Consider the following 27,880-nt stretch of genomic DNA (forward strand, 5'->3'; position numbering starts at 1 on the left):
AAAGTAAGCCTCGGAAACATTTCATCACAGATGCATTGTCACCCACATAGATTAAGGTAGGTGTTTTATTGACTTCTGGTCTGCGTAGTTACAGCAGTTTTTACCTCCGATCACATAGTCTTAACAGATCAGCTGTAGGATTTGTCAGGTTTGAATCTAGTCGAATGATTTTATTCAAAAAAACATTTTAAAAGGACGCACTGCTACTTGGGTGAAGTGATATTACTCCAACTCTGAGCGAACTCCAGGCGAACTCTCTGCTCCAAGGGGCTTCTCAGGTGCTGCGAGCAAATCACTCCGCCCAAGTAGCAGAAGTAGCAGTGCTTCGTCTTCTGAGAATAGTTCCCAGTATGTATACGGTTAGAAGATGGCTGTGTCTCATGTGACCTTGTTATTTGTACACCCTGTGACTATACAAATCACAACATGTAAATAGGAAAATGCTGGCGTTATTTTGTCACTTATTGGGAGCAGTAGGCTAGATGGAGCCGGTTACCTCCAGGATCTGTGCTAAGCTAGGCTAGCCGTGGGTGCGTCAGACAGAGTTACAACACGCACAGAGATGAGAAGTGTATGTATGGACTTATCTAACTCTGGGGGTTACGGTGATAAGCTAAAGTCCCAATAAGTCGGCGTGTTCCTTTAAACTGCTGTTGAGTGAGTTAGCACTTCAGGGAGCAGAGGATGACTCACATGCAGAGTCTGACATCGCTGTGTGGGAGGACTTTCGCGAGCTGTGGGAGGATACCGAACGTGCACCACTGTCTCTGTCCCGTGGAGGGTCCAGTGTGGAGCAGATGTCCAAGTACAGCTCCTGAGCCTGGAACACAGTGATGTTCAACACCGAGGATCAGATCTACGCTGAAATAAAGACTGCCCTTGTAATCGCCACATACCGTATGTAAAAGGGCACTTACCTTCACTGAGGAGGGAGCTATCTCAGGTGGAGACAGTTCTTCAAAGCTAAACGCTCTCCTCCTTTCAGCTCGCACTTCAGCATAACTGAAAAACAACACAGAAACAGTATGTTTGACAAGCGTATATCTAATTTAACCTTAATCTTAACACATTGGGGTTTTTTTTATTTAATTTTACATCCCCAAGGAGTACCCCAAGGTGCAACAATCAGGCTTACCTGACAACAGTGTGAGTACAGACAATGAACTCTGGTTTGGAGTTCCACTGGTGGTACGTGATGTAGTAGTGAGTCTGCAACCAAATCCACTGCTGACCTTTGGTCAGGAAGCGATAGTAGCAGGATTTACCCTTTCCAAACTGCATTACTGAAGAGAGAAAAAAAAATGTAAACCTATTTTTCCTGGATCTGATGGTGGGGAAGGTGGCTGATAAGAGAGAAGCAACAGTTACTTACGCTGCTTATGACACTGAGCTATAAGCTCCAAGTCATCCACATGATAGTAATCATAGCCAGAGGTTCCAAGAACCTCAAAGGGTAAATATCCTATGATTGGTGAAGCCCTGGAACCAAAAAAGAAGATTATTAAAACTTAAGAAATACATATTCTTGATAAAAAAAAAAAAAAAAAAGCTACACTGCTGATTGATACGAGAAGGAAGCATTCAAACTTTTACCTTTGATCTAAAAACAGGAACTTCCACTCAAGGCTGTGTCTGGATGTGAATTCATCACAAGGATCTTCCACATTACACAGATCCTAAGCAAAAATAATAGTGAGAAAGTCACTATTGGGATTTCACAGCAACATAGGGAATTACAATTCTTATATTTTATTTTTGCCTAGGTAATCCACAAAATTCAGCTACTGTAATGTTAAGTTGTGCCTCACGTTTGGTTTTGTTTTTAAAATCGCCAACTTTGTCCGTACATAACAGCCAAACTGATATCTCAGAAATGTACAGTATGTTTTGCTACTCTAACGTCAAGCATTTGCCAATAGTGCCTGACAATATAGTTGACATGTAATCATATTTGTTTGCATCACGGTTAAACAGTTTGCATGTTCTGAACTGAGCTGGGTCATTAAACATTCAAGTATATTGTAAACTGAAAGAAGTCTGTGGGAGAAGTTGAAGAGACATATGTCAAGTGCAGGGTTCCAAAAAAACTGATTAAAACCACTATTTGCAGTGGATTTGTCTTGTCTGAGAATCTGAGGGGAAAAAATATTCCATGTGTCATACGGTCCAGACTTTAATGTTACAGTCATTCCATCTGGCAAATCAGACGGGGGAGAGAGAGAGGGGGGAGAGTTGATGCCTGTCCAATATATCTGGTTCTTCTGGCACTTTTGCTCTCTGAGCTCCAGCACATTTAAAGGCCGAAAAAAGCAATAATAAAGAAGACCATTTCTTGGACCCTTAGCTTCATCTCACTTTCCTTTTACGTTTGGAAACGGTAAAGGTTAAGTATAAAACTGTTACTGTGATCTGAGTTGATCTCAACATTACAATATCCTAGAGAGGTTACCAGACTTTACTTCAACAACTTGCCAAGTGTCCAGATTTGAACTCAGAGAGCACCTTTGGGATCTGATGCATGATGTAATCAGTTGGAAGGTACACAGTGTGCAAAAAAACAACTCCAGAGAGTCCGTGACACGATGGGAGTTTGCATGGATCAAAATGTGAGATCCCTCAAACAAAGCCCCCCCTGGTGCCATACACCATAGCTCATTATGATTATGATTGGCTTCAGCAGCATCTGTTTTATTACTTTTGAGAGTAATGACGCCACACACATGCAACACGAACTGAGAAAGAAAGGCAAAAGATTTAAGATCCGGGCTGGTCTTACCTTTAGAAACTGTGGAGTGACTAATCGTACAGTAGCAATGAGGCAGACCTGCTCCTCCAGCGATGACTGCAGGCTTCTTGGTAACGTCAGATCCAGCCCGTTACAAGATGTAGGCACTATATGACAGAAGACAGGGTACATGGGGGGGGGGATACAGTGGGTTGTGACATCTATCTTAATTTTATTCCATGACAATTACTTTTTTCCCCATTCAGTTCGTTAAATTTATGCGAAATAAAGAGGATTTATGGACCTTAACTGCATTTAAGTTACACACATTTTACTGAATCTTAAGTCTTTAAAGCTATAGTGCGTAGCTTCTGTCTCCTCCATGAGGAATTCTAATTAATGACAACAAAACTGTCGGCGCGTCCACATGATACAAGCCTTCCGTGATCGCGCACGCGCCCCCACCCCTCTTCCACGCAGTTGCTAGTAGCCATGGAGAACACAGAGGATTAAAAAAACATGATGGAATCTTCAGAAGAGGTCTATTAATCTATATCTATCTATATAATCTTCGCCGAACGACACAATCTTCTGAATATAGCCATGCTGAGAAATACAGAGAGAGTTGTGTGTAGCTGATAGTCTTAATTAGCTTTGTAGCAACTCATTTGGCAATGGCTTGAATGTACCGGACGTTCATTAATATCAAACAGTTACGCACTAAAGCTATAAAACAAAGAGAAAATAAAAATCCTTACCACTGTTATGAAACTTGAAATCTCCGACAAACTTGACATACTCATATACAGGCGGCTCCTTTGGGTCAATATTACCTCTGGCTAGATGACAGCAAAATTCAATATGTGCATCACCTGAAAAACAGTATTTTCAAGGTTAACAACCTATTCATAATACAGCATCTTTATAACAAATTGTCTGTTAATGAGGTGCTTCTTGATCATGTCTGTGTTTTTTTGTATGACACGAATAGCACAGTAGTTAAAGATCTGCACTGTGGAAAGAAAGATCTAATGTGTAATTTCTATGCTACTGAAAAGAGTACAAAGTAAAATGTATTCATCATACTTCAATAGATCTGACAATAGATGATGTTCGCTATTAAAAGAGGGTTCACATCAACTAAAGGGCTATGGCATAATGCTTATGTAATATTTTAATACAGTCATTAATGCATTTGTACATCTATTGGGAGAGTCAACAAAGCAGATTTATGGTTTGACAGCATACATAACAAATGCACTTTAAGCTTTGGTCGCTCTCTAATGGAGAAACTTACTAATGGAACACTTTGACCTCGACAAGGATTTGAATTTCCTGCGAATGTACGATTCATATACCTCTCATTATTTATTACTTAACTGTATTTATTCATGTTGTTTCTGTTGTACTGCTGCAACAACAGAATTTCCCCGCTGAGGATCAATAAAGGTGTATCTTATCTTATCTCATTTTCCGATGGCTCCAGACATGGCTCTGTGACAGTTTGCTATTTAGGCTTCTAATGGCGTTTTTCCATTACATGGTACCTGCTCGACTCACCTCGACTCTACTCGCCTTTTTTGGTTTTCCATTACAAAAAAAAGGTACCTGGTACCTGCTAACAGCTACTTTTTTTAGTACTACCTCAGTCGAGGTTCCAAGCGAGCTGAACCGATACCAAAAGGTGACGTGAAAGCGACAGAGTGGGGTGTCCTGAACAAACCCACCATTTTTAAATAGTTTAGGCAGCTTTGGGTTTTTTTTGCTGCCTCCAGCTTAATTTGAAAATGAAAAAGGCGGTACTAAAATCTGCAATGGAAAACGGACGCACAGTGCGTTGAGTTGAGGCGAGTAGAGTCGAGGCGAGTCGAGCAGGTACCATGTAATGGAAAAAACGCCATAAGTACAGAGCGAGACACTAGCTCCTCACCATCTCCCTTTCTGAGTAAAGCCCAATAGTAACACAGGATTAAGGTCAGTGTCTTGAGCCCCAGATACTACATTGTTTTGGATTACTGTGCTAACATAACAGTGATTTAAAGTCTTTCTTAACTATGATACTAAGCTAGCTCCTATTATTAGCAAAAAAGGCTAATCATAGATCCACTAATCAGCAATCCAATAAACTTTAGACCCCAATTCAGCAACTTGCTCTATATTTAAAGAGTTTTAAAAAGAACTCGGCAAGACTGATGTCAAGGTATTTGTACGATGGAAGTGTGCATAATCTGCTAGCAGCTACAGGCAGGTGATTATTCCACAGAAGCTCAAAAATCAAAAGTTTTTTTTAAGTAGAGCTGTCAGCATTAATGCGTTAATCGCGATGCGATTAAGGGTAGAGCATAACGCGTTCATTTTTTTTTTTTTTTAAATCGCATTAATTGCATGCCGCCATTTATTAATTTATTTTACACTTCACTCGGCTTCGCGTCGTGTCTAACAACGCCCCTTAGCTGTTCTAAAATCACTAGAATCTACAGCCTCTTGGGGCTAGGCTACTATTTTGACACTTTGCCGCACCTTTACTTATCATCAAGCTGCCATACTTCCTCGTAACACATCCTACTGCTGCAGGCATGATGGAGAAAGACAGCAGCAACACAATTCTGAATGCCGCTTTTTATTTTCCAAAACTCCCAGACGGCTCAGTAGACAAGTCGAAAGCCATATGCACATTGTGTAAAGCCAAATTAAAATATCACCGAAGCACGTCAAGCTTGAGCTACCACCTACGAGCTAAGCATAGTAGTACAGTTAACGTGACTCAGGTTGATGCTAGTGGGCTCAGGAAAGCACTATTTTGGAGAGTGCTAGTTGCCGACCTGTGGATGAAACCAAATCCAAAAAAATTACTACAGCTCTTGCGAAATGGGTGAAATAATAAAGAAATACAAATCTTTAAGTCAAGTTCATAAAGTCACTTTCTTTGCATTCATTTGATTCCCAATCAAGACACACTGGTAAGAATTGCTTTCCATTGTTAATATGTACTTAGAAACAGTTCTGAAATGCAAAATAATAGAATTTTAATCATGTGATAAAACATGCGATTAATCGTGACTAACTATAGAAATTCAGCAATTAATCGCGATTAAGAAAAAATTAATCGTTTGACAGCCCTAGTTTTAAGTGAACAGGCCAAGGTAGTTTTGGGCACCATTTGAAGATGTCTTTAATGTAAATTCAGTCAATGGATAAAAAAAATCATTTAAAAATCCACACCTTGTGTACCATGATTCAGCATACGTTTCACAGCGAATCAGCAATGATTTTGCTTGAAAGCCAGGCAATCCTTCTCATGCAAGAAAGACAAAAGACAGATGTCTAACCCTTTGAAATGTGCCAAAGAGATGATTGACTGTACAACAGCAGTGGGAACCACAGACTATAACAAGGCACACAGCCATTTCTCAACAGTGTCTGGTCCATCCGAACCACTCACCTCTCCCTCTCTATTGTCTCTCAGCTGGACTGCTGGACTGATTATTATATAGTACCATTACTTAACCATATCATATATTAGTCTGGTGTACACTGTTTGCATAGACCTGTTGACTCCTGCTATTATATGTAATTTGCAATATGTAATTTGTCTCCAAATACTCGTGTATATTTTCTAGGGGGGTTGAAATTAATCATTGCATCACAATGCAGACCTGGACGATTCTGCATTGATGCAGAGACAAACCATAATCGATTATAGCCTACTGATGTTGCTTGTTGATATTCTGGTTGCTACTTTTGTCTGTTGTCTGCTGTGTTCAGACTCCGCTCCATTTAGGAAGATTCTTTTTTTAAGAGCTGGTACAATAAGAAGGGGAGTTCATACATATCTGACTGCTTGGATTTGTTAATGAACCATGTGTAGTAATATATAATAATATTAGGGAGGTGACGCATTGTGATGCATCGTGATATCGAATCGATTCGAATCATTGACAGGATAATTGTAATTAAATTGAATCGTGAGATCAGTGAAGATTCACATGCCAAATAGTTTCTATTTCTTTATTCTGTTGTAGTTCAGTTCATATACCTCTCATTATTTATTTCTGTTACTTTCTATACTTAACTGTATTTATTCATGTTGTTTCTGTTGTACTGCTGCAACAACCGAATTTCCCCGCTGGTGATCAATAAAGGTGTATCTTTTTTTTTTTAAGATTATTTTTTGGGGCATTTTTAGGCCTTTATTTCCACAGGACCGATGAAGACATGGAAGTGGAGAGGGAGGGGGAATGACATTCAGCAAAGAGCCGCAGGTCGGAGTCGAACCCGCGTCCGCTGCGTCCAGGAGTAAACCTCTATATATGTGTGCCTGCTCTACCAACTGAGATAACTCGGCCACAAGGTGTAGCTTATCTATCTCATCTTCCGATGGCTCCAGACATGGCTCTGTGACAGTTTGCTATTTAGGTTTCTAAGTACAGAGCGAGACACTAGCTCCTCACCATCTCCCTTTCTGAGTAAAGCCCAATAGTAACACAGGATTAAGGTCAGTGTCTTGAGGCTCAGATACTACATTGCTTTGGATTACTGTGCTAACATAACAGTGATTTAAAGTCTTAACTATGATACTAAGCTAGCTCCTATTATTAGCGAAAAAGGCTAATCATAGATCCACTAATCAGCAATCCAATAAACTTTAGACCCCAATTCAGCAACTTGCTCTATATTTAAAGAGTTTTAAAAAGAACTCGGCAAGACTGATGTCGAGGTATTTTTTTGTATGACATACAGAAAAATGACAGCACTGACTATAATGTCCACAGTATTTCTCCCACTTACCAAACTTTTGACCTCCTGACATGAGAGACAAGCAGATGCAACATAGTGTTGGAAAGTGACAGGAGCTCAGATGCGTGCAGAGACACTGTCAAGTAGGATACTCACTGTCAAGGAAGTCAGCAGCAATGGGGTCAGTCATCAGCATGTGGGATGATAGCAGCTTATACACCTCCCCGTGTTCTCGCTCCGGGAGGAAATTCAAGATATTTTGGTCCACCATATCTGACTGGTGCAAAAGGATAGATGTGTGATGGTCAGTCATATGCAACAATGTAGCAGTACAGGTGACATAATCATGACACACTGGAGGGTATCTTGATTTCTGACCTTTAAGCATTTTTTTGTTTTCATTCATAACCATAAACGAAGTAAGAGCCATAAATGGAAATCGCTATGTATTCAAACTATCACTTGAAAATGTGTTTTGGGAACAAAAATGAAATAAATATCAAAGCAAACAAAAATGTCTAAATGTCCCGGACCAGATCAGGTGAATTGCAGATATCAATTTCTCAGTGCAAGTCAAATATTGGCCAATTAATATCTGTAATATATGTAATTGGTCTGTTTCTAATCAAGCAGCAGCCATTTATACTTGTATATATATATATAAAAAAGACAACAACAAAATGCAGTGTTAGCGAGAGAAAAATGTTCAGCTTCCTCACTTACCGGTAAATGGCCAATGAGTGAAGACACACTGTCAGATACATATATGATGTTGCCATCTGTAGTTAATGCAACCAAGAAACCATCTAGGGCCTGTGAGAAAAGGGAGAAATTAGGCACTTTTGACAATGAGGTTATAAGGTGTGAAGGTGTAAATGACAAAATTGCACCCATACATTGTCACATGTCATCATCCGTGGTAGTTACATGCATTACGTTTGTTGTGCCCTATTTGCCTCTAAGTGCCTCCTCTATTCCTCCTACACTTATGGATTTTTTTACATTTCCATCACTGCTTTTAGATAACCACTATGAGAAGGTGTAAACTTTAACAGCGGTGAAAATATAATTCAGCTGGAAATTCAATTCTCATCATGTCATCATGCCGAGCTCTCCATGGGCATTTTAAGGAAAGTGTTTCCTTCTTTTTTTTTCTTCTTTTTTTTTTTATTAACAATAATGTCGGAGCTTAATCGACTTGGGCCATTCCACAAACACATCCTCCTGAGCTTTACCTCCAGCATTAGCTGAGTAAACTCCTCATTACTGAGGAACGAAGGCTTCCAGTCCTGCCTCACATCACAAGTTTCGTTCTTTGCAGTGATGTCTGAAAAAGACAAGAAGAAGTGTATTAAGTATATATATATATATATCCATCCATCCATCTTCTTCCGCTTATCCGGTCACGGGTCGCGGGGGTAGCAGCTCCAGCAGGGGACCCCAAACTTCCCTTTCCCGAGCCACATTAACCAGCTCCGACTGGGGGATCCCGAGGCGTTCCCAGGCCAGGTTGGAGATATAATCCCTCCACCTAGTCCTGGGTCTTCCCCGAGGCCTCCTCCCAGCTGGACGTGCCTGGAAAACCTCCCTAGGGAGGCGCCCAGGGGGCATCCTTACCAGATGCCCGAACCACCTCAACTGGCTCCTTTCGACGCGAAGGAGCAGCGGCTCTACTCCGAGCTCCTCACGGATGACTGAGCTTCTCACCCTATCTCTAAGGGAGACGCCAGCCACCCTCCTGAGGAAACCCATTTCGGCCGCTTGTACCCTGGATCTCGTTCTTTCGGTCATGACCCAGCCTTCATGACCATAGGTGAGGGTAGGAACGAAAACTGACAGGTAGATTGAGAGCTTTGCCTTCTGGCTCAGCTCTCATCTGAATATATATCTGAATCTCAAACAATATGAAGAATACATGCTTGTATATAGAATACGTTCCATTTCCCTACCTTTCTGTTTCTGCAGGAAGTCAATAGTTCTCTGCAGTATGGTGGACTTGTCCATCTTGCGCGGATGGCCTTGACTCTGCAGCATGGTGCACAGCTCCTTGATGAGCACATTGAATTGGTCTCTTCTTTTCTTTTCCGATTTGTTACGAGATGCCCTACATCAGTCAACACAGGACAACAAGTGTAGTGATGAACCCACAGAGGATTTATTAACCAACTCTGCAGTTTGACAGAGCAGTTTAGCTTCTTTAAGCTCACTGCTTTGGATACACGACCCACACATTTACTGATGGCACTCATTGATACCGTTTTCAGCAAACATGCTGATAAAGCCACTGTGCGCTACCTGCTGCACACCAAACAGCAGACAGACAATGTAAGCGAGCTTTAGGTGTAGGTAAGCAACTCTTTGCTATCACGTTAGCCTTAACAACTTAAAGCTGTGTGTCAGTCAGCTTGCTTTGGATTTCCTCTGTGCCCAAAAGAGATTAATGCAGCATAATAAAAGAAAGGATTAAGTTTGTGATTTGAGATGGCTCTTTTAATATCGAGGCTTTCAGTGGATTCAAGGAAATATTAAGGTCAGCAATCATACAAAAGATGGCATTTTTAATTTTTTTATGTATGAAAAAAAAAACGTTTCCATAGACAGACACCAGTGACAAATATACTGTATGTATAGAGCATGGAAGTTACAACTATATTAAATGAATTTGTACTTTCTCTCTCTGCCCTCTCAGTGATGGGGATGGAAAACAAAACATGCATCCTTGGTGGTAGTTCATAATTTTCAAAGAACCTTAAAGCTTTAGTGTCACATTATTGTTCCATGAAAATGAAAGTCTATTTGGCCATAACTTTAGATTAAAAGATGAAAAATGCATCCACAAGTGATGATTACTTTTTTGTCTCTTGCTCTTGCTCCTGCTTCCTTTCAGCAAATATGAAAACTGAGAAATAAGTTGTACATTTTTTTTTATGTTTTTCAGCTGTCATCCTATAAATATAGTTGTTTTTTAACTGCTAATGTTTCACACATTTTAAGAGTTAAATTCTTACTCAAACGAAAAGCTCCAGGTGTAATACATATATATACACAACATAATATGTTCAGATACAAGTCCAAACTGAAAGACATATAAACATATACGAAAAGACTGACCTTTTTGCCCTGTCTTTCTCATCTTCGTCCATTAAATCGTCCATGCAGCTGTTGGTGCTGGAAAACAGAGGGGTACAAGGTAAATGTAGTTTCTGTGATGATTTAACAGAGTCATCAGGCATTACCATGGCATAGTTACATTTTGTCATGATATGTTGTTGACCCTTTTACAATAGGCCTTTTTTCAGAGCAGACGTTTTGACTGGTCATAGTAGGAAAACTACATGTTACTAATAACATTAGCGATGACTTTATTCTGTTCAAGTGTCCCAGTAAGCCATGACAGTGTAACAAGGAGCCAGCATGCACAATACCAGGACCCTGAAACGGAAGCAGCTTTGCGGTGTCAAAATGCCTTCTGCGAGTCAGACCAATTCAGGAGGTTAACATCCACTGTGGCTACATCTATGTTGACTTTACTGTTAACGCCATGATTCTGTTCGAATAACCCAGTAACCCAGCTGAAGTGCCTTGTTTTCCCCCTGTATTTAACAGGTCACCGTGGCATGTAAACGTCCTCCTCTATTTTTGGTTCATGCTGTCTACGCACACTCAGGCTCACACAGTTCGATAATAACAAGAAACATGGCGGCAAGTTTAACATGTGGAATCACATTTTATGTATGATGGCTTCTGCTCTGTCAAAGAGCAGAGACAGGGCTAAGCCAGCAGCCAGTGTTATCATAGCAGATATTTACTATCTGAGGCCAGATTGGCACGTGTGGACTTTAATATACTGTAACAAGTTCGTCAAGGGAATTAGACATAATCATAGAGTCATAAAGCATAGAGGTATATATAAACAGCCTCATCCAAATAAGACTTCAACCTGACTGCCAGTAACAAGTTACTCTGTGCATGTTACTACAGCCACAGATAAGCAATTTCAAGGAGTGCCATCAGACTTCTGCTTCCTGAACCTGACACTTTGTTCTGTTGGGTTTGAGACAGGTTCAGAGTGTTTTGTTATGTAAAGCTTCAGGCTGGGGTTGGGTTTGGTAATTTTCTAATTTTATCTATTAAGACATCTCTCTCTTTTTCTCTCTTAAATGTGCCAGTTGTCTGCATTAATGCATACCATGTGTTGCAAGTAAACAAGAAGAATGCAATAGAAAGAGTGTAGCATTAGCCTGGCCTGCTAACCATCAGTAATGGTTTAAAAAAAAGAGAGCCAAAATATAACTTCTTGTTCAGGTTTTAGTTTCAGTTTCCTGCATAGAACTCTGTACATATTGCATTTACAGATTGCAATGATGCAGGTTTTTATTTATTAATTGCAATTAGACAATACTAACATAGTAGTAGTGGCTAGAGATACTAGGTGCTAAGTTACTGTCCAGCAGTCGCAGCCCCCTCACTCTGACATCTCTCCATTTGTGCATGTGCATTTCAGGCCTGTGTGTAGTGTGTTCTAACAAAAAATTTTAATTTCCCCCCTGGGGATCAATAAAGTATAAATTATAATTATACTGAGGTTTGGTTCATTTTTTTCCCCATTAAAGGGTTCTTTGGGTGGGTGTTTGGGCGGGTGTTGGGCATTGAATGCTGTACAGATTGTTAAACCTCCTGAGGCAAATTTATGATTTATGATTTTGGGCTACATGAATACAATCGAATTGAAAAAATATGCGTCCTTAATGAGGTATGATCCTTTATTTCATTTTTACATGCCCACAGTGATGTGGGCTATTGGTGTGGCCAGAGCATGAAACAGGCAGGCAATGCTAGGCTCATAAAGGATTTGTACTGTGAGAACTGGAGAACTATTTGCACAATATAGAATGTATATATAATGTGCTGTAGATGCAGTAAAAATACAATGAAGATCACAAAGTGAGTTGACTAGTTTTGATACTCACTCCCATTCCCTGCAGGTGGATGGACAGGTGCCCCCAAAGTCGGAAAGGTTGTCCATACTCACTCCTTTTCCCAACCAGGCCTTTCCTGAAGTCCCATCCGTGCTGACCTCGTCTGAACACTCTTTTGGAAAGAAAACTACTGCGGACCAGTTACCCACCACCTCATCGAGTCCACCAAAGAAACACCAAATCCTGTGGAAACAGACAAAACTGATTACAGCATCCTGTAAGTGGCCATTTTGTTGAGGATGAAAATTGTGTAATGTAATAAAGTATTTTCTTTGGGATCTGCATTAAGGAAAATACAGAAAGATCCTCTATTCATCCTTAAAAAAAATCTGTTCTTTTTTACTATGAGGACTTAATGTGTTTTGCTGATTAACCATTCATAATACAATGTAAAGTGCATGAGCAATCTTCAAGTACTACATGGGTACAGTACTTATCACTAAAAAAGTGTTTTTGCACAGTAGGTGCTCCCCTGACCTAGAAAAATGTCTGAGGCAGAAACCTTTTTTGATAACCCAGCATAAAAAAGAGAGAGAGTGTAACAGCCACCTCCTTCACATCCTCTGTATAACATGGAGCGGACACCTCTATTATAAACCAAACTAAGAACTCACACACTAGAGCCTAGGTCAGCTGCAATGAAACGACATAAGTATCTCGAAATATTTGACATTATATATCAATTATAGCCAGGTTATTATTACAGTTGGTGGCTAATGGGAATTCAGTGATGTACACAAGAAGCCTCAGTGACTACCATTATTGCATTTTCCATACTTTCAAATCAAAATGAGACCCATTGTCAGAGGAGGAACACTTAGTTAAGATTGATGTGGTGCAACCATGAATAATTAACTACTCAAAACAAAACACGTCTTTGTGCAAAGAAAAAATGAATCGTGCACTTTAGAGTGCAGAGTCTTATGCCCTTTTGTAATGGAAAAAGAGTACTAAAATTGAGGTATTATCTGAGGTTGTAATATTCTTCTCTACTCCCATAGCATGTATGAACATACAACTGTATGCAGCAAATGTAAATGTGTGAATGTAAGCGGGAACGGTTGTCTGTCTCTCTCTATATGTGACAGCACTGTGATCCTCCCCTCCCGCAACCCTCAAACGGATAAGCAGGTATAGCTAATGGATGAAAGGATATGCAGACTTATTGAAGAAAAAGATGCATTTCATGTGAAAAAGCAGGACTCAAACAGCCAGCTGATTTTAGAACCTCAGTGGTCAGTTTACTACTGGCAAAGTGATTTAAATCAGCACAGGGATTTCTTTCCCTTTGTAACTGCTGATCAAAAAAGACATGGAAATCTCACGTTTTACAATATGGGACTTTTAAACCCTGGCCCTGCTGTTCACAGTTTTGTTATGCACATACAGTATGTTCCTTGTTCTCACTTTTGATTCAACAGATAGTAGCATCACTGTTTTCGGAGTTGCTTCCCTTTTTTCACATCACAAACCCTCTACTTCCCCCGCTAAATGTACTGTAAACGCTTCACAATAAAATCCTTCCAGGATCCTGTTCAGCAGGCACATTTAATTATTTTTGCTACAATTTCTTTTTGGTTGCTTCATTTCTCTGTAATTTGAGCGTATATGTTAATTCAGATGTTCTCTGTTACACACCAGAATCAAATGGGTCAGATACAGCTACGAATCTAAAGAAATCAAAAGTAGACGACGTTGAGGTTTTTTAGCGTGCAAGCAGCAAGCATGGACTTCTTCAATAGATTCTCTTCATATACAGCTAATAGCAAAATGGGATTTACTTTTGACTGACAGCATTTAGTTCCAATGCAGGAAGTGACGTGGCTGGGCATACAAAGTGTCTGACTTAAAACACAGGAGGCCCAGTTTCCCATCCCGTCTCCTACTTCAAGTCAGCAATCTTGAACCATGGACACAGTCTTTACCTAAACATGTTCAAGTGTTTCATATTGTCTAACCTTAACCATACTTTAAATGTTCTGTAGTTATCATATCCCTGCTGTCCACGCACCTTCAGTCTTTCACAGCTATTCAGACTTGCGCAATTGCAACAACCAATTCAATTGAAACACACCTTTCCATTAGAGTCTTAATTAATGTAAACAAACCAACATCTCCTCCTTTCCTCCCATGTCCACACAAACACACACAAACCCATTAGAAAAGAAAGCAGGAAAAGCAGCAGGGAGAAACTTTGCACTTGTGGATGTTAGACTGCCGGCGACTGAAATTCTAAATGGTTACAGACAATTCAAGCTATTATTTAATTGGGCCATTAAGATTTTAATGTTTCCCAAATTGATCATGACATTCTTTTTAAGATCAGCAAGAAAAAAACATTTGCTATTGCTGGGGGAAACACTAATGCTTAATCAGAGACATAATTTCTGCATTTACTGCAGTGCTGTCCTCATCTATTGCCAAATTACTGTTTAGACAGATTATTACAGTGTCACAGCTCGAGACTGAAACCTCCAGTAGTTTCTCAAATGTTGATACAGTAACACAATGTAAAACTGTTGCCTGAAGTGCATGTTTACTAAACAAGAAAAGCCAAATATTCTATATAAGCAATATCAAACAAATTATTCAATACTAATAATTAAATTTAAACTACTGTGAAAATGTCTATTTGGAAAATAGACTTAAAAAAAATGCATTCACTCTGCAAAGCTGTGTAAAACGAAACCTAACATACCAACCTGCATTCTCTTAATGTATTGAGGTTAAACCACACCTTGCAAAGTTACAAACAGCTACAAAACAACAGAGTCTTGTTACACGTGTGACCTGGGGTATTTAAAGACTTTAACCAGCAACCTGAACTCATGACAGAAGTCTGTACACTGAAAGTCAAGACCATGAATAAACTCTGTAAGTAAACAGGCTATAAAAGGGATGGAGACTATTACTCTGACAAGAAATACTTTATTATTGCACATAACCTACCAAAGAGGAAACACAATGTAAGAATAACAGTGTTTGTCTTGAGAGTGTAGGTTTCATTGGTTTCATTTTAAAGTTTAATGCAGGAAAAGCCCCTGCAGCCATAACTGAACCTCACACCTCACCCTAAAGCTTCTTGTGGGATATAATGTCCTCCCTTTGTTTATTTAATTTAACTGTACACACTAGGTTTCCTGAGACAAACAGCACTAGCATACTGCAGATTTTCAATGTTACTTCCATTATTTTCAATGTTGCCACCTCCAGACACCAGACAGCTTCAGCTCGCTGCTGAAGATTAAATCCTCTACTGCGAAAAAGAACATCTTTTCACTTTTAATTTTAGTTTCATGCATATACTGGTGCTGGTCTTTGAACATGAAAATTAAATCCTGTCACGTTATCTTTCAGATCCTCATGTACAGATTATCATCACCTGTGTGTGGCTCTTAATTAATGTTAGAATATTCCCCCCTCGAGCACATGGGTTGTTTTTTGATACCATCTGCAACTTTAATCGGTAATAATAATAATGGCTCGTAGCACTGAAAGATCTTGACAGCAGATTTTTCCCTAGAGCTGTCAAAGATAAAATTCCTGTTTGACATGAGTGATTGGGGTGTGGCTGGCAAGCCTGTCAGCTTCAGCATGTATGGATTGCAGCTGCAACGATTTTCTGCCACATGTGATTTAGTATAGATTTTCCCATAGTGATGGCATGCACATACTTTCATTTGATGAACAGCCTCTCCATACCGAGCATTATATTCAGATCTAACACACTGTATCACACAGACAGCTTAGCCCATTGCACTGAAGCAGATAAGAGCAAAACCCAGACTTTTTACCTAATAATGCTAAATGAGATAGATGATGTTTACTGGGTAATTCATACAACAGTGCAGTTTATCTTTAATCTAATGTAAGACCAAAAAAACCTACTTTGTCCATTTGTATACTGGACAAGCACGGTCTAATGCCGATAAGTTATTCTACAACTCACTAATTTGAATTAAGACTTGCATAATTACATTATATACATCATAGGCAATGTAGCAAATCCAGGAGCAGGACTGGATTTCTTAATCAATGAGATGAATCAACTTGATTTGTTTGGTGTTTAATCAGCTGAATCTGCTGAGAACTGAAACCTTATCACAATAAATCATAATATATATCAATCAATACATAATCCATATCAATCTCATCCATTGGCAGCAATTTCCAATTTCTTGAACATGTAAAACTTGAAATGCCACAGGCCCTTTTGATTATTAAGTGATAGCAAAAATTATCTAGATAGATAGATAGATAGATAGATAGGAGTTTAGAGTCCTGATGGCTAAGGTAAAAAAGGGACCCTTTCACAGGGTTTATCATGCTAATGTTTAACCTGCTCTCTCTCACACACACACACACACACACACACACACACACAAGAAAATTAATCAGGTAATAGACTGCTCGTGAGAAAAGGCTATCTGCCAGCTTTCTGAGAGCCGACAACATTGCTCAAAAATACTGTGGTATTCCAGCTGGAGAGCTCACAGAGTTGTGCTGCTCTTGTGCTGATAGATTACTTTAAGCTATTGCTAATCCACCCGCAGACTCTGGGGTAGTGACTGCTACTGTCTGCTTGTGTAAAAGTTTACGTTTATCTGTGTTTTTTCCCCCCAACGGCACACTAGGATTAGGCACTGGTTATGGTTAGGGTTAGGGTTAAGGTTAAGGTTAGGGTTAGGTTCCTTGAAGGCGGCAGTTGCAGCACTGCCTGGATGGAGCCATTGGGGGCAAAAAACACCATCAAGCAAAGTTTACATTGCCTGACCACCTCAACCAGCATCTGGTTTTGAGCTGTCAGGTAAACGTTAACTGGGCCTGGACAAGCGTAGTTTCAGTCAAACTCAAAATGTTAGGTTTGACATGTATCTAGGTCTGCGTTACTATCTCACATTGCATATAATCTGAAATCATATTCATAACAAATTACCCTTAACTAATTTGCTTCATTTCCCCATGATATGGTTATTATGGTTAAATATTAAAATACAGGTACAAACTTGATAACCTCACCAATGTCAAACATCTATGTGATCACAAATGTATCGGCTGGTCATTTGCTTGTCAGCATATTAGCTTATATAAATATCTTCATATGCAGTGGTGTGAAGATAAAAAAGGTTTAAAAATCTATTTTTGTTCTAATAACATTTAAGGACATATTGATCAGTTTCTACGTTTTCTGTTGGGATCTCTGGTGTTATGTTATAAGGAATCAGGAAATTATTCTATTGGTTACACACCTACACGTGAAAAACAGTGTGAAGGCCAATGAGTCCACTCAATGACCCCTATACTTCCAGTATGTACATGGTAAATAAGTAACCTAATTCTGCCACACTTCATCCCAGGGTCAAACAGAAGAAATATCTTTCTATGAAAAACAAACAAACATTTCAACTGCAAATGAGAAGCCCAAAATGCCACGGTAATAAGAAAACTGGGTTAGTCAGAGAAATGTGAACTCCAGTAGACTTAAAGCTGCCCTGTTGGGTAACATCAGCCTGACCTAAGCCTGCTGAGAAATTATTTAAGGATTTCTTTTCCTGTGACATTTAACATTTTGCTATTTGACGTCTTAGAGCAGACAATGACTAAAATCCCTTTAGTGTTGACCATGAATGTCATCAGCAGTAGTAGTACAACAACGGGGAAAAAATAGGTTATTCCAACCTTGTAACCAGGGCAGATGGCTGTGATCTGTAAACATGAAAGCAGCATTCAAGTGCGCTGGGTATATAACGTTGCTAATATAGACTAATGTAATATTTGATCAAATATATCTTCGGCCTTAGCAGTCTGGGTCTCGTAGAACATCTTGAACATCTTGACCAGCTGAAGGGGCTAATCGTGCTGCCGACCACCTCTCCTTTCATTTGGAAAGAGGTCAGTCGTGAACTTTGATGTTATAAACATACTTGGTTGGCAGCAATATGAAAACATTTTTGCGCTCGTGACGCGAAACTCTAAGCTTTAATTAAATCTCACGTACCTTGAAAACGGGTCTCCAGCCTATATAAAAATCCACACATAACTTTAATCCATGTCGTCATTTTTTTTTTTAACTAAAGCATAGCGAGCTTGAGCGCAACTACCAGCGCCTGACTGACCAGGAGACAGCACTGAAAGCGTTAAATTGCATAACAGCGCCTAAGTTAATAACGTGCTGTTATTAATCGCCGTTTGTTGTTTTGGCAGTCCTAATATATCAACACACGAGCAAATTTCCCATGTGTGGTGTTTGCTAGTTGCGGGCTGTGCTCGTCTCTTTTCCAGGCACTGTACTCCACATCCTCCGCTGGCAGTGGCTGTAAACAGGACCAGAGAAAGTAGGTCAGCTGGTAGCTCAATACTCGGCTAACGACGGCGGTATAAGCAACACAACCGAAAGAAACCTACTGGCCAGGAGGAGGGGGCTGTAATCTTTAACACGTGCTAAATGCATAACAGCATCCCACTAAATGTCATTTTGAGTACTCTAAGGGAGAATGATCCATATGTGTAGCCTAATGTGTGTGTGTGTGTGTGTGTGTGTGTGTGTGTGTGTGTGTGTGTGTGTGTGTGTGTGTGTGTGTGTGTGTGTGTGTGTGTGTGTGTGTGTGTGTGTGTGTGTGAGTGGTACGGTCTTAAGTGTCTAGCCTAATACCTTTGCCATGGAAGCAAGTAGCCTTTACATACATGTATTAGGCTAGGCCCACATTTATTCAGCACGAACAGCCCGATGTAAACTAACCTCGTAAAAGTAAGGGACTGACATGATGAGAAATGTACATGAGTTGACCTGTCAGATACTGTCAGTCTACAGTATGAAGGCCAATCACATGTAGAGGCGGAATGATGTATCCTACCTGCCTGCGAAACAGAGGAGATTAGCCTGTCTGACGCTGGGTACGTTTATAAACCATTATTTCAATCTGGGAAAAGAAAAAAAACTAGGTGAGCTTTCAAGACAGCCTCTTTACTTTTCAAGACACTATTTTGATATAATAAGAAGGCGGTGCAACTTTAGACTCTAAACAACCCTATCTGTATTTGAATGTCATAAATTAGTCATTCCGCAGTTAATTGTTCAGTCTCCACAGAGTAGGTTGGAGACAAATTCTGAATTGGATTAACACCAGTTGTCTTTTGAGTAACTAAAGCCAGCCGTCATTTGGCTGTGATAACTGATTTTTAATAGGTAAATGGAAGACATTAGTTACTAGGCTATTTTGTTATTTTTATGACAGACCATGAATGTGATCCGGTGTTTTTGCTGATAAAAGAACAAAATCTGAACAGAAGCAATTGCAATCTTGGACAGTCCAAGTCTTTTCACAGTCTGAATTATCTAATGGTCTAGTGGGCTTCTTTGCAAAACAGAAGAGCATTTTCACACTAGCTGACACTGGTAGGTCATTTTAAAGCTGTGTACTTACTTTCGCCATTTTCTTTTTCTTTTTTTTAGAAAAATGGTTTACATTAGAACAATACTAAGAGTCTATGGCCATACTAGCAGCTTTGTCATTCATAGAACCACACCCCTAGCATCTCTAAAAGCACTCTGAGTGTGGGGGGTGACATGCAACAAGGGTCCAGAGTCTGATGATTCAAACCGAGAACATCACTGTTCATGTTATAACTCTTAAGACACTGATCCGCCAGGACCCCACCTGCTACATCTTGATAATCACACTAAAGGATTTTTCCCTCTGGCCTGTATTGACCTAGTTATGTCTGACAATCTTCTGATAAGAAAATGTGTACTTCTGTCAGGATCTTTGATATTTAGATAAAACCTTAATGCTGTATGTTACAAGACATTTTTGAACTTCTACTTTGATGTGGCCATCTGTGATATAATCTCACATCTTCCATAACTTTTTAATTTGGATGTTTAGGTTGCATAGAAAAGTTTCCCTAATCCTTTATTGGTCATTTATTAGACATTCGCAGTGTTACAGCAGCAAAGGGGATAGTGCAATAGCAAGAAGCATCAGTAAAAAAATGATAAAGTGTGATAAAGGCCAATCGTAACGTGAGTGAAGAGTACAGATAATGGAGCTTCAGTGTTGGTCCTGTGAGTACGAGCTGGCTCTTTGAACATGTTCATCAAATCATTTTAAAGATTGAATTATTCTGTATCCCCTTCAAGCACATGCACTCAAATATCAATAATAATCATAAGATGTAATATTAAATACTGTGTGCACAGTTTAATGTGAGCTGCACATGGGACACAGTAAACTTTAATTTGTGTTCTAAATTTGTGGGTCCCTGTGGGTCCCTTTCCCACAGTTGATTCAGACTGCAGCTGATCTGGCTTGTGATGTGGTACCAGTATGATGCCATTTTAACCAGCTTGTGAGACACTGAGCCACAGAATCACAGTCTAGCATCAGCATCACATGACGGTCAGTCACAATCAGTCTACAGAGTTTGAGGCCTTTCTTGCAAACAGTCTGTGACACCTAACTTGTGAAGTGCACTTAGTAATGCACTTAGTATATATGGATGTCAAGTAGGGTGTCTGCTTAACTTCTAACCAAGCAACCAATATATGCTTCTCATATTGAAATCAAAGTAGACTATTATTTATATTGGAGTTTATGAACAAAATAACAGTAAATCCCATAGGATAGATAAATCATTATTCCACTGCGATGTATGTGTTGAAACTTCCTAGCATATTACAGTTTAGCCAGCAGCGAGGCCACCAGGCTACACTGTTCCCAACACAGGCCCTTTCTTTTCAATTTCCTTTCATTCAATCATCGGCAGTGGTGTTGCTGTCCCAGTGAATACACAACAGGTATGAAATTACTCCCTATGCATGTGACGGCGCCTGCAACTAGTGTCAAATGTGTTACTATTAACACTTTTTCTACTCTCAGCAGCAACCCAGGGGCTCCAGTCCTATCCTTGGTTGTGGCCTCATTTAAATGCCATGCTTGCAGAGTGCTGATTATAAGTAATAAAGATTTTTTTTTTTACATACATTGAAACTTACAAGCAAATTTGTTTTTGTTTCATAACATAAACCCATGTATGCAGAGTTAACTGTTTTATTAATAATTAATTACATCTAAATACATGATGTTTGAATTTTAATGCACCCTTATGGTTTCTTAAGGCTTCAGTTATAAGAAAATTCTACTACACTGCAGTACATTCCCTTGCGTTTTTGATAACAATAAACCCCTATCTAAACACAGAAATAACCAGAGCAATCCAGAACTCACTGCAAAATTCATTGTACAGTGACGTAGCAAAGTTTTACAGGCGCAGAACAGCGGGAACAAGAAGAACAAAATCAGTAAGAAGTCCCTCTTATTAATGTCTCCTTTAACTCTATTCTGACATAAAATGCTGATTTTAAAGTGTAGTTTCATCTAATAAATACAAACTTAAATATTTTGAAACTCCAGAAGCATGTAAACTTATAAAAATATTACCATCATAACATACATAACATCAAATGTAAGGATGCATGCAGTAAGAAGCCAGATAGAGAGATCTGACTTGGTTTATATTGCTGTCAGATCTTGAAAACCAAAAGCTGACATGAAAGTACTGACATTTACAAAAGCTAGAAATGTAATAATACACTTAATTAAAGAAATTTGATACAGATGGACGCAATCCAATGTTGTTCACAGAAATGATAATCAAAAACAAAAGACAGATGATGAATAAGTGATGTAAAAAAACAGCTTTTAGACCACAGAGAGATATGGTGGCTCCATTGACCTTCAACACCCAGAAATCATGCAACATGATGTCAATAAACTGGACGCAGCACACTTGTATTTACCAACCTGGCTAGTCTGTGATTGCTTTACACCAAACCATACTAAAAGGCAAAACATGCTCAACATGCTTCATTTTAGGCTTCCTTCCCAACAGTAGTAGTAATTAGGGCTGTCCTCGACTAAAGAAATTCTTAGTCGACTAACACTTATATGATTTTGTCGATTAACTGATTAGTTGATGTAATCGACAGAGCTGTGCTCTTTGAGAGGTGATTAAGACTAGAAAAGCACAATATAAATGTAGTTAATGAACCATCTGTAAAACTGAGTTTCTCCACAATTAATCCTGCAAAAGCACCACTTTAAATCTTGTGTTTACCAGAAATATGCTCATAAGTTTCTTGGAAATGAGTAATTAAGCATGAATAAGCATAAAAAATGACTCATCAACTAAAGAAATCTTAGTCGACTAAGACCAAAACGACCGATTAGTCGACTAATCGACTAAGAGGTGGCAGCCCTAGTAGTAATTGTAACACATTTGCATAATGTCTCTTAATAATTTTTGCGTTCCCCTGTTCTTTTTCCTGCAAGCTCCAACAATGACACTTGGCCTGCCATAAAGAAGATAAGTGTTCTTCAATGATATCTCAAACCCTAACATGGACATTTTACAGTACAAAGACTTCCTATAGTGACTCCATAAAGAAGTGTCTACACCTGACAAACAATTTCCTTTGGGCCAATATAATAGAGCAAATTTAAAGTGAAATGTCACAAAAACTAGCCTATACTGGATGGATTGCCGTGAAATTAAGTACAGACATTCATGTCCCTTTAAGGAAAAATTTTAATATTTTGTGAAATGTGCCAAAATGACTAAAATGTCTAGTGCCATCATCAGGTTAAAAAATCTAATTTGTCAAATAGTTTCATCATGACCAACTACGTGATATATAAAAAAAATGACATTTCTATCAGCCTCAGCTGTACTTTGTGTTTAGTGCTATTTAGCAAATATTAGCACACTAACAAACTAAGCTAAGATAGTAACCATTGTGAACATTACACCTGTTAAACACATGCATGTTAGCATTGTCATTGTGAGCATGTTAGCGTGTGATATTTAGCTCAAAGCAAAGTGCAGCCTCATATGCATGGCTGTAGACTCTTCGTCTAGTTACATAAATATCTCACCTAATGAATATGTGGTACCTCTAAAGTGATGTCTAATAATAATTTAAAAAGGTGTAATGGCATACTAATGCAGGAACAGCTGCCACTTGTTATGTAACATGACAAAGTCAACTAATTCATGGCTGTTTTAATTAAATGATGTTCAAAAAACATCTAAAAATCTGTGTCATCTACTCGGTCATATGGTAGCTTACACACTGTATGCACAAAACTATAAGATAAGATAAGTAAACAATGCTAGAGTGATGATATAGAATCATTCAAACTAAATTGTTGCTAAGCCAGCGACAAACAAGTGTGAGACATCTAAGATTCATAAAGATCTCCCACATCTTACTGCATTATTCACCATCCGCCTACATAGAGATTAGTTCTGCTCTTTTATGTAGGTCATGCTATTGGATGATGAGATGACATTTAGTGCTCATAAGCAGGCCTCACTACATAATACATGTTCAGCGTTGGGTGCTTTACATCCTACACCTTTGGCCAGACTGCTTGCCTTTACATCAGTGATTTAAATAATTACTTAGACGTTAAACCACATTGCCTCGAGCTGCATCTGTAATACTGGTATTGATGATGTCATCGTGGCCCTCTGCTGAAGCACTGACTATCATTAATTAGACTATGGCACTGCTGTTCGCTCTGTGTTCCCATGGTAACAATGTGTTATGTCCATCAAGCCACTGGTTTCCGTTTTCTTCAGGTCCAGGAGATTTTTCATGCACACCTCAGAAGCCTATTTGTTAATCTAATTAATATAAATAAAGTGGCAGGCAACCTTTCTCACTGTAAGCTTTTGTTTCTCATTATAAGACATTGTGCACTGCAGTGATACATGATTTATTACTGGGCTAAAAATGGGCTACAGAGATATAATAATAATAATAATAAAATAAAAATAATAATAATTTCTCTATTTGCGGTATAAGGAATGTATCCTATGATGATTTACTGCTGAGGCTTTGAAGTATTATTTCCCTGTTTTTATATATAATTGTATTTGATATAAATAATGTCTCTAATGACATTAATAAAACAAAAAATCCTAAGGACATGAAATGCAGCAGGGAGGTCTGAAAATCTGAAGAGATAAAAGAAGAATAAGTACTGTAATTCACAGTATGAAATGTCATGGTTAGATGACATTTGATATAACTAAGATAACTACTGGTAAGATATAACTTAAGCCTTATTTAACATAACTGGCAATACGTACACGATACAAACTTAAACTGTGAAAGACATTTCTAATGAATGCTTCACACTCCTGAGCTTTGTCAGAAAGATAAGAGCATCACATCAGCAGAAGATGTTTTCTTGCAGCAACTGAAGAAAATCACCCTATACTGGAAATGGTGTCTCATTTCTACATAACCATTCTTCAGTCCATTCTCACATGTCCATGTCGGCTGGTTTGACGGTACGCAACGTTCAGGTCAAGGACATTTTTGACATTCAGTGGAGATGGAGCAGCACTGACAACTTCAGACGTCATCCAACAGCAGAGCAGGGAAACTGGGATCACAAAAAGGGACTATTTGCAACATTCTCGACCAAACCAGCATTTTCTTCCATTGAGTACCACATGGAAAAAGGCACCAGCCGGTAAAGATACATATCATCATGCCCCTCCTCAGCAGTGCTTTCCCATGAGTGCTGTATGTCTCAACCACACAGCAGCTTCACACTAATCCTCCCCTGGGCAGCAGCTGAACCCTCAGCACTCACTGAGCTTTACCCACTGGACAATCCTGTCACAGTGCAGTACACATCCTCACCTGCTGTGCACTAAGGAAAAAACACATGCCCTTTCCCCGTGCTGCAACTGCACATAAGTAAACGATCATGATGTGCTTGTATTTTTTTTTTTGTGCTGAAATTATAAGTCAAGTAATCAATTAGTTTATCAAAAATTACTTTTTGAATATTCTGTTAATCATGTATGTACATTTGCAAGCAAAGAACAATTGACATAACATTTGCTAGATATAACTTGCCTATACAGTATTTTTCAATTTCACTTTGGTAATCTGAAGACATCATTTCTAGGCTCTGATTAAAATGTGATGGCATAAATAATTTACTAATAATTTAGTCTACATTAAACATGAAGACTAAATTAGCATACAATGTTGGTAAATAATAACTAATAACACATTAGTTATTCCAATCATTTTTAGTGTGCAGTGATTCTGTTCAGTCTAACTGTACATTTTATGTAGGTTTCTTTCACTTATTCTGCGTTTTCTTTTCATGCTTGTACAACATTTGTCAATGATTTTGGTGATACTTTACCCAAAGTGCCTTGTAATTACACATCCCCACACAGCACAGCCTCACTGTGGGTGGCCGCATCCTTTCAATGAGAAAGTGGACCTTTAAAACAAACATCCTTTCACCAGGTATCTACTCTCAAAAATGTCCTTATAATTATATTCTTTCAAGAATTCGAAAAGAATCACCAAATTATTCCAGGCCTGATATTGTATGCTGCTGCTCTGGAAAAAAGATGCAATTACCAGAGGTAGTATGTGAGCTAATATGTGGGTCACAATTCTAGGACACGGGTGGAAAGGGCAATGCAGCTCTTTTTTTGTAACGCTGTCTGAAGTTGAGATCATAGGTTACATCTTTGATTAAATTCCTGGCTGTGGAAGTGGGCGGATTCTTTTACAATGCCCTCAAAGAAACTTTTTGAGCCGATAACAAGAATATTATCATTGTAATTAATTCACAAGTGAGTGTTTGTAGAACCGCAACCAGCCACTCTCTTATGCACACTCTTTTTCTGTGAACTCAAGTAGCCTTTCGCAAGCAGTCCATGGAAAAAATGACCTTATGTCTCCATTTCTATCGCTATTTCCTTTACTTGTTATGAAATGCTGCTGTCCATATTTCCAAAGCTTCCTCCTGAAACCACACAAATCTCTCTCATTACATTCAGGTTTCTTTTTAAAGAGGAAAGCAGCTTGCAAAATAAATGGCAGAATACTGAATTGCACTTTGACCAAATATCCATTTTGTCTAATTTTTAATCCATCCACAGAAACCAAAAGTACAGGACTGTAGATATGTTTCAATCCCAAAGTTGAAACGACAGACATTATTGACAGCTACACGTTAATTTCCCATAAGGTGATTAACATTTTAGTTGAACTACAAGACACAATATCAGCTATAGATGGCCTCTTTTTCCACCTGAGGGCCTGTCAACTGAAAAAATGAGTTGACATACTGTATAATCAGAATAGATGCCTGACTAAGAAAGTGGGTTAATAACATCTACATTTCTAATGATGAAACACCAGATCATTAGTTGTCTGGATAAAAAAAAAGAAATCACATTAACTAATTTACACATCGGCTGAGTGTTGACACACTGGGTTTATGCTTCATGCCTGATTAAAGTACGGTGAAATACAGCTTATTTGGATGCTTAAAAAGACAATCTCTGTGAGAGCACATATTATTCAGGATAACCGCTCATAACAGGGAAGCAGATTGGTGTAGTGAGTGTAGAAATCCTTTTTCACTGTGATAATGACTCATTCTCCCTGCTTAGGGGTCCTTGAACAAACCCTTAAATCACTTCCAGCTCTGTTAGAGACCCTGTCCTCTGCAGATGAACAGAATCTCCCTACAGATTTCCAAGCGCATCACACTTTCTTGTGTTCTTATGAGATACATATTATATCAACAAAATAATAGCACTGCAGTAGATGAGAAGATGTTTTAGCTAAAAGTAACTCATTCTATTGATGTTTTCTGGACCCAACCTGAAAATAAAAGCATCACAATGGTTGTGTAAGCTCTGACACTGTCCAGGTCAGTATCACAAGCCATGATTAGGTTTTGCCTCTTGCCATCACACTGAGATGACCACCATCAAAGGAAGAAGCAACCCAGTCTGGGAGGGCTCTTTTCAATTCAGCATCAGAGCCGACGTGCTCGTTTATCGTCTTCTGCTGTATTGTGTATTTTACTCTTACAAAAACAAACTGCATTGTACCGTAATGCCCATGCAGCCAACACCCTGAGCTAAAGATCTGAATCACATGTAGGTCACACACACACACAGGGGCCGGGCCCCATATTGTGAAACCCTTCTCTTTTCTTTTTTTCTTCATCTGAAATACAAAGTGTAGCCACACCCAATTCTTAAAAGTGACCTTTTGTCATAATAGACAGATAAAAGCTCAAGTCATGTGAATCAGCTATATAAAATAGACAAGGGTCTTCAAAAAAAAAAAAAAAAGGACTGTGCAGCAGACAGTGTAGCACTCAAACAGTGGCTGAATTAAATTCACCTGATAATTAATAAACCTCATTTGAAGTTCATTTTAGGTCACCGGTGTACATTTTGCCTAAAGATCTTAGTGTACTACTGCAGCGTCTTTGAAAAGGTTTCACACATTATGTTCAGATGTTTATCTCGCCCATTCGTTTCATGCCACGAATATAAAGAGGAGAAGCAAATTCACATAATGTGATAAGTTTTA

General features: G+C 38.9%; 1 protein-coding gene across 12 annotated transcripts in view; it reads right to left on the minus strand.

Moving 5' to 3' along the window:
• The window catches only part of npas2 (neuronal PAS domain protein 2), a 41,997-nt gene that overhangs the window by 8,554 nt on the left and 5,563 nt on the right, over window positions 1-27,880 (minus strand). For 6 of the 12 annotated variants that reach the window (XM_036008814.1, XM_036008809.1, XM_031319914.2 and 3 more), the window contains exons 1-14: window positions 18,440-18,834; window positions 12,433-12,624; window positions 10,574-10,630; window positions 9,412-9,566; window positions 8,698-8,789; window positions 8,186-8,275; window positions 7,619-7,739; window positions 3,484-3,597; window positions 2,777-2,892; window positions 1,594-1,676; window positions 1,373-1,479; window positions 1,136-1,283; window positions 918-1,002; window positions 694-820 (exon numbers count right to left, since the gene is read on the minus strand). In XM_036008814.1, the coding sequence (XP_035864707.1) occupies window positions 694-820; window positions 918-1,002; window positions 1,136-1,283; window positions 1,373-1,479; window positions 1,594-1,676; window positions 2,777-2,892; window positions 3,484-3,597; window positions 7,619-7,739; window positions 8,186-8,275; window positions 8,698-8,789; window positions 9,412-9,566; window positions 10,574-10,630; window positions 12,433-12,488 (1,351 nt within the window). In that variant the 5' untranslated portion in view covers window positions 12,489-12,624; window positions 18,440-18,834. Of the gene's footprint in view, window positions 1-693; window positions 821-917; window positions 1,003-1,135; window positions 1,284-1,372; window positions 1,480-1,593; window positions 1,677-2,776; window positions 2,893-3,483; window positions 3,598-7,618; window positions 7,740-8,185; window positions 8,276-8,697; window positions 8,790-9,411; window positions 9,567-10,573; window positions 10,631-12,432; window positions 12,625-18,439; window positions 18,835-27,880 lie in introns of those variants that run through there. The other 6 variants (XM_036008813.1, XM_031319917.2, XM_036008812.1 and 3 more) reach the window with 2 other exon arrangements.

Source organism: Sander lucioperca, chromosome 13 (genome assembly GCF_008315115.2).
Source record: "Sander lucioperca isolate FBNREF2018 chromosome 13, SLUC_FBN_1.2, whole genome shotgun sequence".
NCBI classification, from domain to species: domain Eukaryota; kingdom Metazoa; phylum Chordata; class Actinopteri; order Perciformes; family Percidae; genus Sander; species Sander lucioperca.